Raw genomic sequence first — 16375 nt, 5'->3', positions numbered from 1 at the left:
CTCTTTTATTCTCCTAAGAGGGAGTGTTCCAAGGTTCCTGAAGGAAATCTAGTACACCATGAGGATATTGCATGGCATTTTCTTTAATACTGAAAATGGCAAATTAATAGGAAGCCCAGATTCCAGAGCTTTCAAAAAATCCCGTAAAAACAGGGTTCTGCCAAAAATACATATATGGTTTAGGTTTTACACTGCAAAGCCAAACTGCATACGCACACACACATAATAGTTGAAGTTAAAACTATACAGTCATCTTTTTCAACCTGAATAAATCCATTGCTCATACTGACAAAGTTATTTCTTGAAAATTAAACATCAGACCTATATAAACATAAGAGTGATTTAGAAGTGATGAGAAATTACCATAAATATTTACTCAGTTTTATGCACCTCCCAAGTGAAAAGCCTTAGGGTACATTTTGTCACATTTTGTCACATTTTCAGGATTTGCTGTGCAGTCACAAGCATTAGAAACATGCTACTTACAAAACAAAAGCTGTCTTTACTACAAATTAATTTGGTTCTACCAGTCAAATTTTTAAAAATACTTTAAATATGCTGAAATTCCTTCAAAACCCTAAAACCTAATAAAAGATTCTATGGGGTGAGTGTAGATAAAACTTTCAAGGGAAGCTGGTGGAAAGTACCTCATGAAAAGAATTAATACATAAGAAAAATCTGGGGTTATTGAACCTAAGAACTTTGCACTTCTGTCTTTCCTGGCCCCTCTGTCACCTTAACTAGCTCTGTAAGAGTCACAGTGGCCACTTTGCTACCCTTTTTTGTTTGGGACAGACATTGGAGCAATAAACCTCACTCTCAAGCTGAAGTCTTGGCAGATCTTGTCTCCTTAGCTTCTCTAAAAAGATTACTGTGACTAACACAACCCAGCTAGCTGGGGAAGATTATTATTCAAAAAGAAATTGTCCAAAAGATTAAATTGAACCCAGATTTCACTCCTTTCCACGTGATTTATGCAGGCAAATGGCTGGAGTTCTGCGATGTCAGTGCACTTTGAGACACACTCATGGGCAAAGCATTGTTTATGGTTATCTCTTGCCTTGTCTGACATCGCACCATTGCCAGGATCGCCCTCCGAAACCTGCGAAGGGCAAGAAAGGCAAAACAGAAAGATCATTAGCTGGAGAACCAAAGAGAAGGGAAAAATTTTGTCATAACTATTACAATAGTTTTCAATTTTAGTAGAATGTACTTAATAAAAAACCATGTATTTTGAATTCAAAAGGACCTGGGTCTTTTTCACTTCCAGGTCCAGGAGTGTAAAGCTAATTTCATTTATTAAATAGGGATCGGAGCAGCATTTGTTTATCCCAGGAGAGCTTACAGCCATAACAAAGATGAACTTACAGAATGGGAAAAAAACACAGATGTTTTTCCATTGACTCAGCAGATATGTTCACCTAGGCAGAGATCACAGGCTGTGCTTGAAGGTTGGTAGCAGAGATGAGAAGAATGCCTCTTTGCAAAACACAGTCCTCAGTCAGAGGCACTGGCTTGAGTAGAGCCAGATTTGTTATGCTTGCTCAAATCAGAATAGGCTTAACCTATTTACTTTAATGAAAAGGGTCAATCCATCCTAATCCTTTAGAATATGATACATCCCAAATCAAACACAAAAATCTACACCAGTTAAATATCACTAAGATGCACACACTTTGGCTGCAGTCATTAAAATCAGCCTACTACTGATGCAACCTAAATTCTGTACTGAATCCCCTCGAGAAAACACAAATGAGACTTTCAAAAGCTATGTTAGTATGTTCTCAAAAATATGTATCAATCCAGGATGTTGTGATGACGACCATAACAATTTACTTTAGGCTTTTCTGTCCAAAAGGTCATCTTCAGTAAATTAACAGTGGCATACCCTTTGCTCTTCACTAATCAGCTTGCCATTTTTTACAGGTGATCCTTCTATACTCAGGTGATATGCTAAAATCATGAAATAGACAAATTTCAGAACACTTACTTTTTGTTCGCAATGACATAAATGCAGGGATTATAGAATGTGGAAGATTTTGCGAAGAGAGGAGCTATGATGGCCATGGCAGGAGAAATTTTCTTTGGGTCTCCAAAGGAAGACCACAAACACACAATAGAATATGGAGACCATGCCACCAAGAACATTATAATCATCACAACAGACATCTGTAAAATGAGAGGAACAGATACATAACCAGTATTACCTCACAGCAAAACCTCATAACAAAAGCACATACACCTAAGTGAAAACAGAGCTATCCTGAATTAAATAATATGTAACCAAGTACATCTGACACATTCTGACAGCTTACACTGAAGTCTCACTTTGGAGATTCAATAGCACACCTCACTGCCATGTGTTTGGCATGGTGTCATTTCATTACATACAATATTCCTTAAAAACTAGCACTACTCATTAGGTTAAATCTGCCCATCAGGAGTTTAAATTACCAGAGAGGACTTCACACATTAATTATGACCCCCATAACAAGTCACTCTGGGATGCTATTGCAAACAATAAATACAAACAGAGACAAAAATGTAAGCCAAATATTTAATTTGGATGTTAATAAAAGTTTTTCATAAGGCTTAATTATGGTACCATTAAATAAAAAAAAAAAAAAAGGAACCCAGAAGTCTCTGCTTGGTTCAATGAAGCATTATAGACATGTTCAAGAATGATACAGAGGAGATATCTGAGCTGTCATGTCTACTCTGCCTGACTGCAGAAAGAACCTGGGCAGCTTGGGGCTCACGCCCCAGGACATGCCATGCCACAGCATGTCCTTGTCACCTGGACAGTGACAAACTGGGGGTAGTAGAGGGTAGGAGAGGTCATCAACTGAGACAGACTTTTCTGGATTTTGTCAGGTACATGAATTGGCAGTGGAAATCTCATATTAATCAAGAGGACAAAACAAACTACTAGAAAACCAACCAAAACTGCAGGGCTGCATACACACAGGATTCCCTAGTGCTGCTCACCTACACACCCAGTTAGTCTTTCAGAGATTAACAAAATGAGAAACAAGAAATAAACAGCTACTTTGTATGAGCTGCTGTAGAGCACAATCAATACACAAGCAGCGACTCTCACAGAAAATCCCTATTTAAATGCAAACACAACAACAAACACAATACCAAAATGTAAGAAAGAACCCTTTCATTTAGAAGTTTGGTGCATAGAAAGCTTAGAGGATGCTAATTTTCAAAAAGCAGATAGTAGTCCAGTTCTAAAGATGGATATTGCTTGACTCCAAAGCATTTTTTTCTCTTTTTTTTATTATAACTTAGTGTCTTCAACTGCAAAATAGGAAAAATGCATTTCACAAACATGAGTCTAAATTTTTAACTGAATCCTCAGTTTCAAGTATTCTCAAGTATTCTTAAAGTTCTTCACAAAAGTAAAACACTCAAATTACTCTTTTTTGGTAAAAATACTATTCTTCAGAACTTAGCAATGAGAAGTTTTTCCAAGGAATGCTGTTTGCACTGATAAGTAATTCAAAAACATAGGTACACACTCTTCTGTCCAATTCTCTCTCACTTTTTCATCACGCCCAACCATAAATCACATCTTTACACAAAATCAAAGGAGCTGGTGAACTTCAAGATTTCTCAAGGACTTTTATACATTAAAAGAATGTCAACCTTCCAGGCAGGATATATCATTTCATGCCATAACTCACATTTGCTACTGCTTACAAAAGAGATAAGCTCAACAGACTGAAAAGAACAAGGGATTGGAATTACACAGCTTGGGAGCTGGAAATGTACTCTCTTTCGTAGGCCACGAGTTCAAGTGAGAGTTGACCAATCCATTTCAGACCAGACACATCTGTGAACCAAGCAGGAAGCCTAAGGACTCTGCTGACACACAGTAAAAGCTCTCCTCGGGCACCTTCTAGGTAATGACAGAGGAGAGAGGCAAGGAAAATTCACAATGTTCCCAGCCTTCAAAGTAGCTCTTCATCTGGAGAGGGTATTAGACCAAAAGAAAAGGAATTCAGCGTGATGAGTCAAGCTAAGAGTTTTCATAAGGTTCAGCATCAGCTAATATTTAGTATTTTAAAAAATGGGCAATGTAGAAAACCTAAATGCTTATAAGCCTGCACCATTCCTTTGCAAACAGGGCTTTAACACAAAGAATATGCTTTAAGAAAAACATGCACTCATTTACCTTTGTCACATCTACTTGGTCAGACCAATCTATGTTAATGCTCTCCAGGCAGTTACTGCTGGCATATTGTTTCATTGTCCGGGAAACATTGTAATAACAGTAAAACATGACTGTTAAGGGCACAACAAAATTAACAGCAATTACACTCATTGTGTAGGAAATAAAGGACCTGATAAGACAGAAAAACAAAACAGAGTAACTTACAAATAGCCATCCAGGAAAAGTTACCAAAGAATTTGGTATTTTGATTTGATTATGACATTTTTCAACAAGCTCTAAAATAATAAGGAAAAAATTTTTAGCTATTTTTTTTTATTGGAAAGTACAAGTATTGAAGTTTTCAAGCATATCTCAATTCCTACAGGGTTTTTTGCTAGACTTGCTCTAAGTTATTTCTATTGTTTTAAATTATTGTTAAAAATTTTGCTCCATACTTCAGAAAGAAGCTATGCTCTTACAGCGGTGAATTAAACAATCTTAGACTTCAGTGAGCCAGCAAAGTTAAAGGATAGCATGAGGGGGAATCTTACGCATCATTTTTCCTCCAATTTACTGTGCACGTTGCTCCGGTGGGATCCGGGGCGTAGCTGGCCCAGCCTGCGGTGGGCATGGAAGACCAGAAGACTGCATTTATCCAGGCAGCAAGGATGAGAGTGGCATAGCTACGGGTGGTCATTCTTCTTCCTGCAGCCAGGCACAGACAGTCACAAACAGCTCTCATCTGCTGCTTCTTTCCAGTGTCAAACTGGAGTGACAAGTGGCTTCCAGCAAGCACATGAAGAGTTAATAATAAAGACCCTTTCTGAGACTCGCAGTCCCAAACACTGTAGCGTACCTGTTTCGTTCTGCTGGCTGACATCTCAGTCCTTGCAGCTTTTAGACCACTTGAACACCATCACCCATTCCAATTCGGCATACAGGCAATACCCAATCCCAACCCCACACCAAAAGCTTATTATGCAACACTGCATTCAAGTACATCCTTGGAAGATTGCAGGGGAGGAATTAACTGTTACAACACAGCTATAACAGAGGAGAGAAAAACACCCAAGGGGTGTTAACATAACAGAGGCACACACCTGCTTGATAGAGGTCAAAACTTCACACAGCCAGAGGCTTTTTGTGTGCTTTTCTGTATTGATGTGCCCTCTAAAGACTGAAAATGGCCATAAAAACACAATTTATAAACAGAGTAACAGACTAATGATGAATTTTTCACTTTAAAGAGCAGTATGTCAAGTAGGTAACTTACTTAACCAGGTACTGTAAGTTCAAGTTCTGCCCAAGGCTGTAACTATGGAGTCATTAATGAGAAAACAATAGAATCAAATCATCATTTTTTCCTCCAACAGTGACTGAGTTTTGACCCCATGTCAGTACCTATATCAGGCCTGCAGATGGTCAGGTACCGATCAACAGCAACAACAGTCAGCAAACCAATACTCGCCATCCCAAAAAAGATATTTAAGGCAGCATAGATCTGAAATTAAAACAAACAAGCAAGAAAATAACTTCTGAGAAATCTTTCAAAGATGTAAGCACAAATCTGTGTACTGAATCAATGCAATTCAGCCAGAGTTCACTTCCATAAGCAAGGTCTTAAAGGTCTTAATTCAATGCAGGCAATTTGAAGGTGGCTCATTAGAAAGTAAACATATCAAAAGCACCTGCTTATGTGCCCATTAGAAATCCTAAAGACATCAGTCTCAAAATCAAAGAAACTGTCTTTCAATAAGTAAATTTTGAGATTCAGAGTTTGGAGGAGTTTATTACATGTTATCAATATATGTTAAGGAAACCTGAGGTGCATTTGGTCCATCAGAAATAGCTACAGCTTTAGCAAACATGAGGTTCTGAATTATCACTCTTTCATCTGTTGTGATGATTTCACAGTGATGTGGCCCACTGATTTACCCCTCATTTTCAAGTGTGTCAGATCTTTTGCACAGAACAACACATGTTGCAATCCCAGCATGCTCCAAATTCATCTGCCCATCATCCCACAGGAAGCCTGACCAGAAGGATGACTGGAAGGGCTGTCTTACCACTGGCACCCCAGTAATACAGAGCCCTGAGCCAGAGCACACAGCACCAGCAGTTATAAGATTACCACATGGCATTCAGCCACCTCAGATCACAGGATTCATTTGGTTTAGGTCAACATGAGCTGTGCTTCAAGTGCCTTAACTCTCAAATCAGTGAGATCTCCCATCAACCTGAACACACCACAAGCCAATCCAGATCCAAAGATGTTAAAAGTGAGGCTTCCTGCCAAACAAGGACTGAATTTTGACTGTGAAGGTACTGTCTACTGAGGCAAGTGCTGTCAGATTGTGATAAGCATGTCAAATAAATGTCCAAAATATTTGCCTTATGACAGTATATGCCTTCATGTTACTACTCATATTTGTGGGCACTTAAGCCTAACAGTGGAAGTATATGTTTTTCAGTCAGTCTGTTCTTAAAAATAGGCAGCTCTTAAAAGTAGGCTAAATCTTTAATGGAGACCAAAACCTTAGAAGCCTTCATTTTGAATATCCTATCAGTCCCATCCAAAAAGGACATGCATTTGCCAAGCAGAATTCACCATCAAAACAGTAGACACAATCAAAGTTATTTAGCTATTAGCAAAATCATCAAATGTGCCTGTGCTACTATAACCATCTTCATTTCAGGATTTGATTTTGTAAGCCTTCTTAAAGCTATTTTAAAATGTCTAGTTGATAGATATAAGGTTACACTTAAATGTTTTCAGATTGTGAATATAAGCTTAAAGTGAAATTCACAAAAAAAACTTCTCCAGAAATTGCTGACATCACAGAACATCAGCTTCAGGTCCAGAGTCACATTCTGCATCTCCACCTTATCTCTTAAAATAACACGAGATAGAGCCATTACTTATTTCTCACTATACTTTTAAGTGCTGAAAGTTTCTCTCTAACTGAATTGCAATACCTGGCATCCAGTATATCCAAATTTCCAGCTTCCATGCAGGTCTGAGGCAGCAGACATGGGGTAACCAATGCCACTAACACCAATATCAGTAAAAGCCAGGTTGATGATAATTGCGTTGGTCGCTGTCCGAAGCTCTTTGTACTTAACAAAGATGCCTAACACAACAATGTTACTGAAAATGCTTATCACTCCTGCAAAAACAGAAATGGGAAAACTTTACAAGAGCTACACACCAGCCAGTAATACACATGCAGAAGAAAATGCAAGCTATTGTAATATGTAAGTCCCAAAAAAGATTTATTTTCAGTCAAGTACAAGTTTGCAGAGAGGATAGACACCTGAAAAGGAGAAAAAAGCTTTTCCAATTAGGCAACCTGCACATGGATTCAGTAAGCACCAATAAGACTTTTGATGTAATGACAACAAACAGAGCAGAAATTCAAATGCATCTAGGATTACACTTCAAACACTCTGGCTACCAAGTACAGTGCTGACCTCCATGATAAAGTCACCATGCAGGCTGGTGACTGGTAAAAAAAAAAAGGGTTAGAAAAAAAACTTATGTACCTGACTTATAAGAAGGTCACTGCCAAGCCCTGAGATTCAGCAATTTTAAAATCAAATGAGGCAGAATCATAATTACCCCTCAGCTATCTCTCTATTAACACCACCAAGGATGTCTGCACCAAGGTGCAGGTCTCCTGTTGGAGGTCTAATATCTTTTAGCCCCACAGATGCCATCATCTATCATATTCATATACTCACATGTTTCAGGAATGACACTGATCCTATGAGCTCCTAAAATTTAAATAAACATGGAGCTAAGGATCTGATTTGAAATGAGCACCACAGAAAAAAGCCACATGCAGTGCCAGTTCTGTCAGCTCTCCTGTTGACAGATAGCATGTCATCTCTTGGGAGAGAGAGAGCAAAGGAGAAGTACAAGTTTAATAATGCAGACTTCTTATGAGGCATGTTTTAACAGATATTACAGCTACCAGTAATGCAATCAGACATACAACAGTACTATAAACTTGTATCCTCAGGGTGAATAAAAGATCCTTCTAGACACACTTAAATTTAATAATTCAGAGTCCAGCCTTAAAAGTAAGGGGTGAAAGGGGAGGCAATGAAAAACAGGGAAGAAAAAGTGGAACCTCTATTCATTAAAAATGCTAGTATCAGTAAAATAAAATAATAATAGAGCAAAACAAGAGACTGTTTTGATGAACAAAATATAAGAGAGAAGATGGATTCCATTTTGAACAAAGTGAGAAAAAGCATGTAGATACAAGAAATTATCTCTTCTCTGTTTCTCAGGAACAGGTCAAGCAGATGAGTGAAGTTTCTCCAGGCAACAGCTAAGCAGTGCCCATTAAAAGAGCATTGAAGCTGATCAAAGTGCTGGAGCACAAATCTTATGAGGAGCAGCTGTGGGAGCTGGGGTTGTTCAGCCAGGTGAAAAGGAGGATCAAGGTGACCTTATCATTCTCCATAACCACCTGAAAGGAGGGTGAAGCCAGGTGGAAGTCAGTCTCTTTTCCCAAGGAACAAGTGATAGGGTGAGAGGAAATGGCCTCAAGTTGCACCAGGGAAGAGTACTTTTAGATATTAGGAAAAATTTCTTCACTGAAAGGGTTATCAAGCACTGGAACAGGCTGCCCATGAAAGTGGTTGAGTTGCCATCCCTTGGAATATGTAGATATGGTGCTTGGGAACATAGTTTAGGGTGGGACATAGCAATGTTGGGTAGTTAAAAAAATAAGGTACATGTGTAATATGGAATTTACCTTTCCAGTTAGCATTTTAAAATTATACCAGAGAATTCACCACTATAAACAGAAAGACATCCATGAGGCACCAGAGCTTGCTGCAGCCTGAGCATCCCTCTGGTCATTACAAAAATGAATACACTGACCAGTGTAAAGCTTAACAATTACTTCATTCCCAGAAAACAAGAGAGAAACACTTAAATTTTTTAAAGAGCAGCATAATGATGAACACTGTACCCAGACTTCATTCTTATTTTTACACTTCTGCTTATTAACAAGGCTTAAATCTTCCAGATGTGAAATTTGCTGTGGTAAGGCTAGTGCAAAGCAATCAATCATACTTTCAAATATTTTATGGACTTCATTGTCAAAGAAATTTCTCATTAAGAAAGTAAAGATTTATTAGACTCCCCCAATCATAATTAGAAGTATAAAAATTAAAAAAAAAAAAAAACTGCAAAGTAATCCAACTTTTTTTTCCCCCATGACATTTAATTTCCATGCAAGATTAAGAAAGAAGAGCTGGCTTGATTCTGGCAAATTCTATTGATACCCTATGATCATCAATGATAGCTTTGATCCCAAACACCAGCTGGTCAAAGTTATCTGAAAATATCACCTTGTTACATACTACATAATCAATTTTAATAAAAATATAAGAGGTATATCTAGGCTTCCAATACTCAGCAATCATTTATCTCTACAGCTTCTTAAGAAACCTACTGCTCTGTGTAGCTGTTCTATTAATTTCTCCAAAGACCTTAAATAAATTATTGTCTTTGCATCCAAAAATACCCACTTTTCCAGCACAGCAATTTGATACTCACCACTTCAGACATATATGCTAAATAAACTGCAACCATCATCAATACTATTTCCTATAAATGTAAATACATTAATATTGTAAAGTATTTTTAAATCTAACTACAGCATAGAAAATTTCGTGGTACAGTCAATGAATAAAGACTAAACTGATTTGATTTCCATAATAAAGGTATAGAAGGCCTGTTTTTAAACATTCCATTCTGGTTAGGTGGATATTTCATTACCATAGCACTCAGTGCTTCAGAAAAGCACTACTGAAGAAGTTGTGGTTATACAATGAGTAAGTTTTTAAGGGGAGAATAAGAATAATTTTATAATCATTCAAGTTTAGCCAAAGACCACTGCAGTCACAGGGAACAAACACAATGTGAAGCCTCACAGCGTGCTTTTCTAACACGTGTCACTGGTGAAAAATACAGCTGCAACTGGAATCTGCTCTTCTCTGATTAATGACCAGCTCCCTCCCTCCAAGTCACATTCCAACCCTTCCCCTTACATCCCCCTAACAGACACCCGCTCACATGCTCAGACTACACAGATATTACTACAAACGTGTGGCCCAGGAGAAATCTCAAGATAGCTTCGAGCACATCACAGAAAAATGCAAGATGTGACAGCTATGCCCTATTTTTATCTATTTTGCAAGCTGGCAGAAACTAATTCTCACTCTCTTCTATAATTACATATCAACAAAATATATTTTTTGAGACACAATGCTGCCTTCAAATATAGAGCAGAAAACTTAGATTCCGCACACTTCAGATGTTTCTGCATATTTCAGTCAGGCAGCTGATTGCTAACTTGTCAGTAAACATGGAGAAAAACCATCAGACAGCTGTCCAATACAAAATGAAATACCATCACTATTACTGTACAAAATGAGCATTCAGATCTACAAGCTCTATTTTAAAAAGTTATGCAACAATTTGCCAATGCCCATACCTGCTGTTATTAAGTAAGCTGCAACTATGTTGTGCTCAGTCTGTGTGAAGGCTGAATGAGCTTCATTGTCACTTTCTGAGGAATTGGATGAGTCATTCCAATGCATTTTCGACAAAAGACTGTCTGCTATCCTCTGAAATAATTCATCAAGAAGACGAAACACTACAAAACCCTGTCAGGCAAATTCTTTCATTATCCAACAGACTCACTGAACAACTAAAACAAGGGGGGAGTAGGTAGGAGCTCCCCCCACCACTGACAGCTTCCAAGCATGATTTAATTGGACTAAAGTGAAAAGAAGTTTACGCTCACAATCTATGCAGGAGATTGTTAATTAAAACAAAGAGCAGCACAGAACTGAGCAAATTTTGAACAGTGTGCTTAAACTTCATTCTTACTGCTAATGAGATTAACTGTCACATGCCCCCAAACTTTTTCCCCTCAAACCTCTTGTGCAATGCTTTGGAAACCTCAACAAAAGTTGACTCAGTTCAATCAATCATCAGCCTGACTTGGAACTGTTTCCCATCATCAGGCAAAGCACAAAAACCTGCAGTACAACACGAAGAGACAAATGTCAGTTTCCTTAAAAACAGGATAAATATACACTAAAGCCCATCCCTTCAAATCTTTAAAGACTTACTTCTCCAAGATTCTTTGTTTGATTTAAACTCTCTGACAAAGACACGAGAAAAACACATTCCAGTGTTTTCCTAAGTGAAGCATGACTTTCAGAAAACTCAGCTGCTACATTTCTAAAACAGCCTGGTCTATAGAAAATGGTTGTTGAATATGCCTCCCTCCCTTAAACACATTAAGCTTACTTTGGGCAAATTTTTCAAAGCATCTTAGTGGGCATTTTTCAAAGATCTGAGCAGCAAAAGCTCATTCCCTTCAACTATGAGGTACCAACACACCAAAGCAAAGACTCTTTAAAAAACCCTGCATAAGTAAAAGCTGCAATAAGTCCTTGCCCAAAGGACTTAGAGTATCAGAAAGCAGCTGTTCCCCCTCAGCTCTGCTTCATATAGTTTTTGCCTTCAGTCAGTATTCACACTGTGTGAAAAAGTGACAAGTGACAAAGATGAGCACCAGTGGTTCTTCAGCTGTATGTGGTTCACAGGCAGGTCAAGCAGGTCCCAGGCGAGGGCAGTGCCTTCTGAGCAGCAGTGAGGGTGCAGTGACACAGGAATAGTCACCCTACAGAAAGTACACCTGAAGAGCTCTCTCTTCTCTCACCTGTGAAATACTCATAGAGCGTTCCCTCCCACTCCTTAGTTCTCCAAAACAAACATCCTGCATATTTCTTTTGAACATAAAGGTAAGAAAATTTTATATAAACTTGTGCAGTCACAGCATTTAATCATCATTACTACAAACGATCTCACATCACAGTCCTGCGAGCAAATGTTTCCTTTAATGCCCCACATCTGCACTCACAGCTCTCTGGGTATTTGTATATTACAGTATTTTTCCTGTCAGAAGAGGATTAGGCAGAAACAGGGTGGGAGGGCTCTGAAAGGAAAGATGATCTGTTTGGCAATGAAGCCACTTTCCTCGTGCAACACTGTCCTGCCCTGAAAGACTTGGCATGGCAATAATTTGATATCTTTGCTTTCCTCCTCTGACACTTTGGCAAGATTTTCAAAAGCACGTCAGATCTTGCAGCTTCCACAGAAGTCAGAGTTTGCTATGTTGAATACCTCAAAAAAGCAAACTATTATACTCAGATAGGATTCCAAATGTACAGTAGCAATTAACAAAATAAATTTTATACTTGATTTAAATACAACTTTCTAATACATGCAGTCCCTCCTATGTACCAATTGTTTCTGTCTCTTCTCAAACTTGACTAATTTTACAGCAAGTAAAATTGACAGAGAAAAGCCAAAACTAAAGGCAGACATCATCAAAAGTATTCTTTTTCTGCAACACTCTAGTTCATAAAATAAAGTCAAAAAGATAAAACAGGAAATATTGAAGTATAAAAATAATCCACAGCTTCTAAGCCAGATAAAATATGTCTTACCACATTGCTTATTAATACTGGTATAAGAAGATAAAATCCAAAACCTCAGGCTGTTTTTATCCTTCAATAACATAGCATTACAGGTGTCAGAGGGGCACCTTATAAAGTGATGCTTTTCCTTCCCGCCTGTCCCAGATCAGTAGCAAAATGTAACTTCTGTTAAAATCCATTCTTCCATTTGCACGTATCTCTATATATATGTGGCACAGTGCAATGTGAGTTTTAGCAAGCGACTTTCAGTTATGTGTAAAATATATCAATGCATGAACGATGTGAGTAGAGAAACTTAACTTTTGCTTTAAAAATAAATAAATTGGAAACCAAAACCAACCCAAATTTCCAGTAACCCTGCTACAAATACATCCCAAATCCAACCCCTCCCATGTTTCCTATGCCCTCCACCGCTGGAGGGCCCTCTAAGGCAAAGCGTCCCTTTAACCCTTTCCCAAAGGGATGCAAATGGAAAACAAAGGAAATTTGTTTTCCCAAGGAAAACAAATTAATAACTTGCCTCTTTCTCCTCATTCACAAAGATTTTTACTAGACTTAAACTGTTAGAAAAATTTCACTCTACAGAGATCTTCAGCTGACAGCCCTGAAAGACCCCACTAAGATTTTTATTTGCCATACATCACACAATAGCTATATTTTTTTTTTAATAAACCATACTCTTTCTTGCCAAGACAATGCTTTATACAACTGCAAATTACTTTGCACCAATCTATGTGCAACAGTCCAGCATTTCTTCAGGCAAACATTGACATGTACAAGTCAGTGCTAGAGAAAATTCTTCCTGTTCTACAACTGCCAGTGTTGCAGACTTACATTAAATATCCCAATTATTTTCTGCACTTCATCAAGTTTCTATAAATAGCAAATCCATACATAGCAAATCTATGAACTACATTGAGCCATCCTATCCCAGCATCTGCAGAAAACAACAAGGAAAAGAAACAACTCTGCAAGGAATGCAGGGCCACTAAAGCCATTCTCATTAGGTAACAACTTAAGCCTTACAATACACTGCCATGTATTACCCTCGGTTTAAGGATTTAGACCCCAAATAGAAAAAAAAAAACCCCAAAAGTTTGCTGTGACATGCACAAAAGGCTCCAGGTCTTCCAAATACTTGTAAGCAATCCTGGGGCTGCACCAGGTGTCAGTTTCAAAATCAGCTCAAAGTCAGACCCTACACCCAGATCAAACGCTGCCATGGGAGTGGAGGAGGACACAGGTAGGTGACACCACTACTGCTGTGTCCTGAGCTGCTCTGAAAACCATCTGAGCTTCAAAGGAATTTGCAGGACACCAACCCCCCCTGTGCTGCTGGCGCAGGTGGCAAATGAAAAGCTATTTAGACAGTCCACCTATGTGCTCCAAAGGCTACTAAAAGGGGAATATAAATACAGGGAACACCTTACCCCCACTCCTCTCACTTCACATTACACTCTGACTCTTCTTCCCCAGACACTACAACTACTTGAAATTTGCCATTTCTACCCACACACCTATTTCTGTCACAGCACCTGTGAGACCCTCTCCTATCCTCTTCAGCAGCAGCACAGCATATCTGTAATTACATAAATAAAACCAGAACATTTCACTTACTAAGAGCAGGAGCATTGTGATAGACTCACAGCTAGAATTTGAAGTTCAAGACTGAGAGAAAGGTGTCATAAAAAATTAGAGAACTTCTTAGTTCATTACAGCATTACACTGCAGACAAGATATCTTCATTTTTTTGAGACTGAATTTTAATCTGTTACTGTTAGCACCTTACTTATATCAGGAGGGCAGGGTCACAGCATAGCACAGAGAAGACAACACAGAACTTAAATGTGCCTTGCAAATAACCCCCATCCCCAGAATGGAGAATGAAAAAAAGGCACCATCATATGGCAAACACAACCAGACAGGTTCCTCGTATGTTCTTCCATCCTAAGAACATCATACAACCTCCGTGGAGATTTAGGATTTCTCTGGACATTTGCACAAAATCCAAACAGCATTGTTTGTATACATAATACTCCCTTCCCTCTATCCAAGAGTCCAATCTTTCCTCCAGAGCTGCAATGGACATTGCTGTTTAGCCCCTCTGCACAGAGTTCAAAGCTTTTACTCTGCCCTTGCAGCGCCTGAGGCTGACTCACTGCTCCACCTGCCGAGAGACCCAGCACATTCTCCTGCCTGCGCCTGCTCCTGGGCTGCCAGGCCACACTGCAGCCAAACACCGCCTGCCACACCCTGCACTCCACAGGTCACAGCAGGAGCCTTCTGACACCCTGGCAAAAAGCATGTCCCTAAAGAATAGCAAAGAGCAGCAAGGATCTGGGTCTAAGAGTGAGGACTGTGTTACGTCAGTCTTTCAAAGTCAGAACAATAAGGAAGGAGTATCTGAGCCAGCTGCCCACTACTGAAGCATCAGTGAATAAACCCAGCACAGCAGAGGAGCCAGCTGCAAACATGACAGTACTGACACTGCAGGTGCATTGGTTGGCATTGTTCAGCTGCAATGTGAAATGCCCAAAATGCAATTACTTGCAACAAATTTAGAAAAAAGGCAGTTTTGCAAAGCCTTAAGTCAAAGCCCCGAGACACTTAGGCCTAGCAATGCACAGCAACAAAAGCCTAATAATCCTCAGTTCTGGATTTAACTGACCTGGCTAAAGCTAGGCTTGTAGCAATACCAGGTAGAAACCTTGGAATCCCTCATTTCCTGGGTTTAAGAGTAGACTCAGCTTCTTCTCACAAAAGCAGACCTAGCAGAACTTCAGTATTCTGTGGTTTGTTTTTTTAATCTGAAGAACATTTTTATTATCCTTTGCAGCATCTATTCATATTTAAATGAATTCTTTACTATTTGTTTTTCTACTCTTTCAAGCTTTGTTCAACGTTATTAAAAGTAATGGCCACATTTGTTAAAACATGCAGTAAGTGTCCAATCCTGGTACTGAAAAATTACCTGCTGCCTTTGTTAAGCACGAAGGTAACATAATTAAACTGCCTGTTACTGCATTAATCAATTAAAAAGTGTTAACAGTGAATCAATTCTGAAAGGAACATTTTTCACACTGAAAAAGATGTTCAGAATACTTGCACATACATTATTCTACAGACCCCTTTTCAAAACTACTTTGTAGGAGAGTCTGTGAACAGACTCCTGGCTCCAGTTGAAAGAAATCCAGGGAGTTCTATTTTCACCTATTTTATTTCCAAAGTTCCAGAGCAGAGAGGCACCCTGGTCTCCTCCACCCTTAGGAAGACACAGTCACTCTCTTTCCAACAACCCTCATTATGAATCCATTTAGAGACCAAAGACTCATGATGACTTTGTTATGTCTTTCTAAGCAAGACATAACTGAAAGCATTGTGTGCAGAGGAGCCCTATGATCAGTTATTTAATCTCAGCTCGACACAAACCCAGAGCACCACAGAGGTGCAGTACCAGGACATCAAAACCTCAAGAGAAACAGGCTAAGGGGGAGATGCAGGGACAATAAAAAACCCTGAGCATTTTAATATCAATGTAACTGGATACCATTAGATGACTGAAGTATAGTATTAATCTTGTCTTGTTCATTAGACAGCACCTTCTAAGAGGACTAGGTCTTAATGCCTTTGGCTTTCATTAATATTTATACAGAAAAATTCACAAAATGTACTCTGCTG

At 38.8% G+C, this 16375-nt stretch overlaps 1 protein-coding gene across 1 annotated transcript; it reads right to left on the bottom strand.

Annotated features, from left to right (window-relative positions):
- Nucleotides 1-65: 65 nt before the first annotated feature.
- RRH (retinal pigment epithelium-derived rhodopsin homolog) lies at nucleotides 66-16001 on the bottom strand. The gene is made up of 7 exons (XM_064417208.1): nucleotides 10678-16001; nucleotides 7139-7329; nucleotides 5564-5663; nucleotides 4714-4867; nucleotides 4184-4352; nucleotides 1991-2169; nucleotides 66-1102 (listed from the first exon to the last, which is right to left on the bottom strand). The coding sequence occupies exons 1-7, from the start codon at nucleotides 10781-10783 to the stop codon at nucleotides 973-975; spliced, it is 1029 nt and encodes a 342-aa protein (XP_064273278.1). The 5' UTR covers nucleotides 10784-16001; the 3' UTR covers nucleotides 66-972.
- Nucleotides 16002-16375: the final 374 nt, after the last annotated feature.

This window comes from Passer domesticus, chromosome 4, assembly GCF_036417665.1.
Source record: "Passer domesticus isolate bPasDom1 chromosome 4, bPasDom1.hap1, whole genome shotgun sequence".
In the NCBI taxonomy this organism is placed as follows: Eukaryota; Metazoa; Chordata; class Aves; order Passeriformes; family Passeridae; genus Passer; species Passer domesticus.
The sequence above is the reverse complement of the archived record's forward strand: the minus strand, read 5'-3'. Positions and strand labels throughout refer to the sequence as shown.

Coding starts and splice junctions, on each gene's coding strand:
- RRH (XM_064417208.1), bottom strand. CDS start 10,783: ATGCATTGGAATGACTCATCCAATTCCTCAGAAAGTGACAATGAAGCT. Junction 7,330..10,677: donor AGCTTACTTAATAACAGCAG/GTATGGGCATTG, acceptor CTGTTTTTGCAG/GAGTGATAAGCATTTTCAGT. Junction 5,664..7,138: donor TTGGATATACTGGATGCCAG/GTATTGCAATTC, acceptor TTTTAATTTCAG/ATCTATGCTGCCTTAAATAT.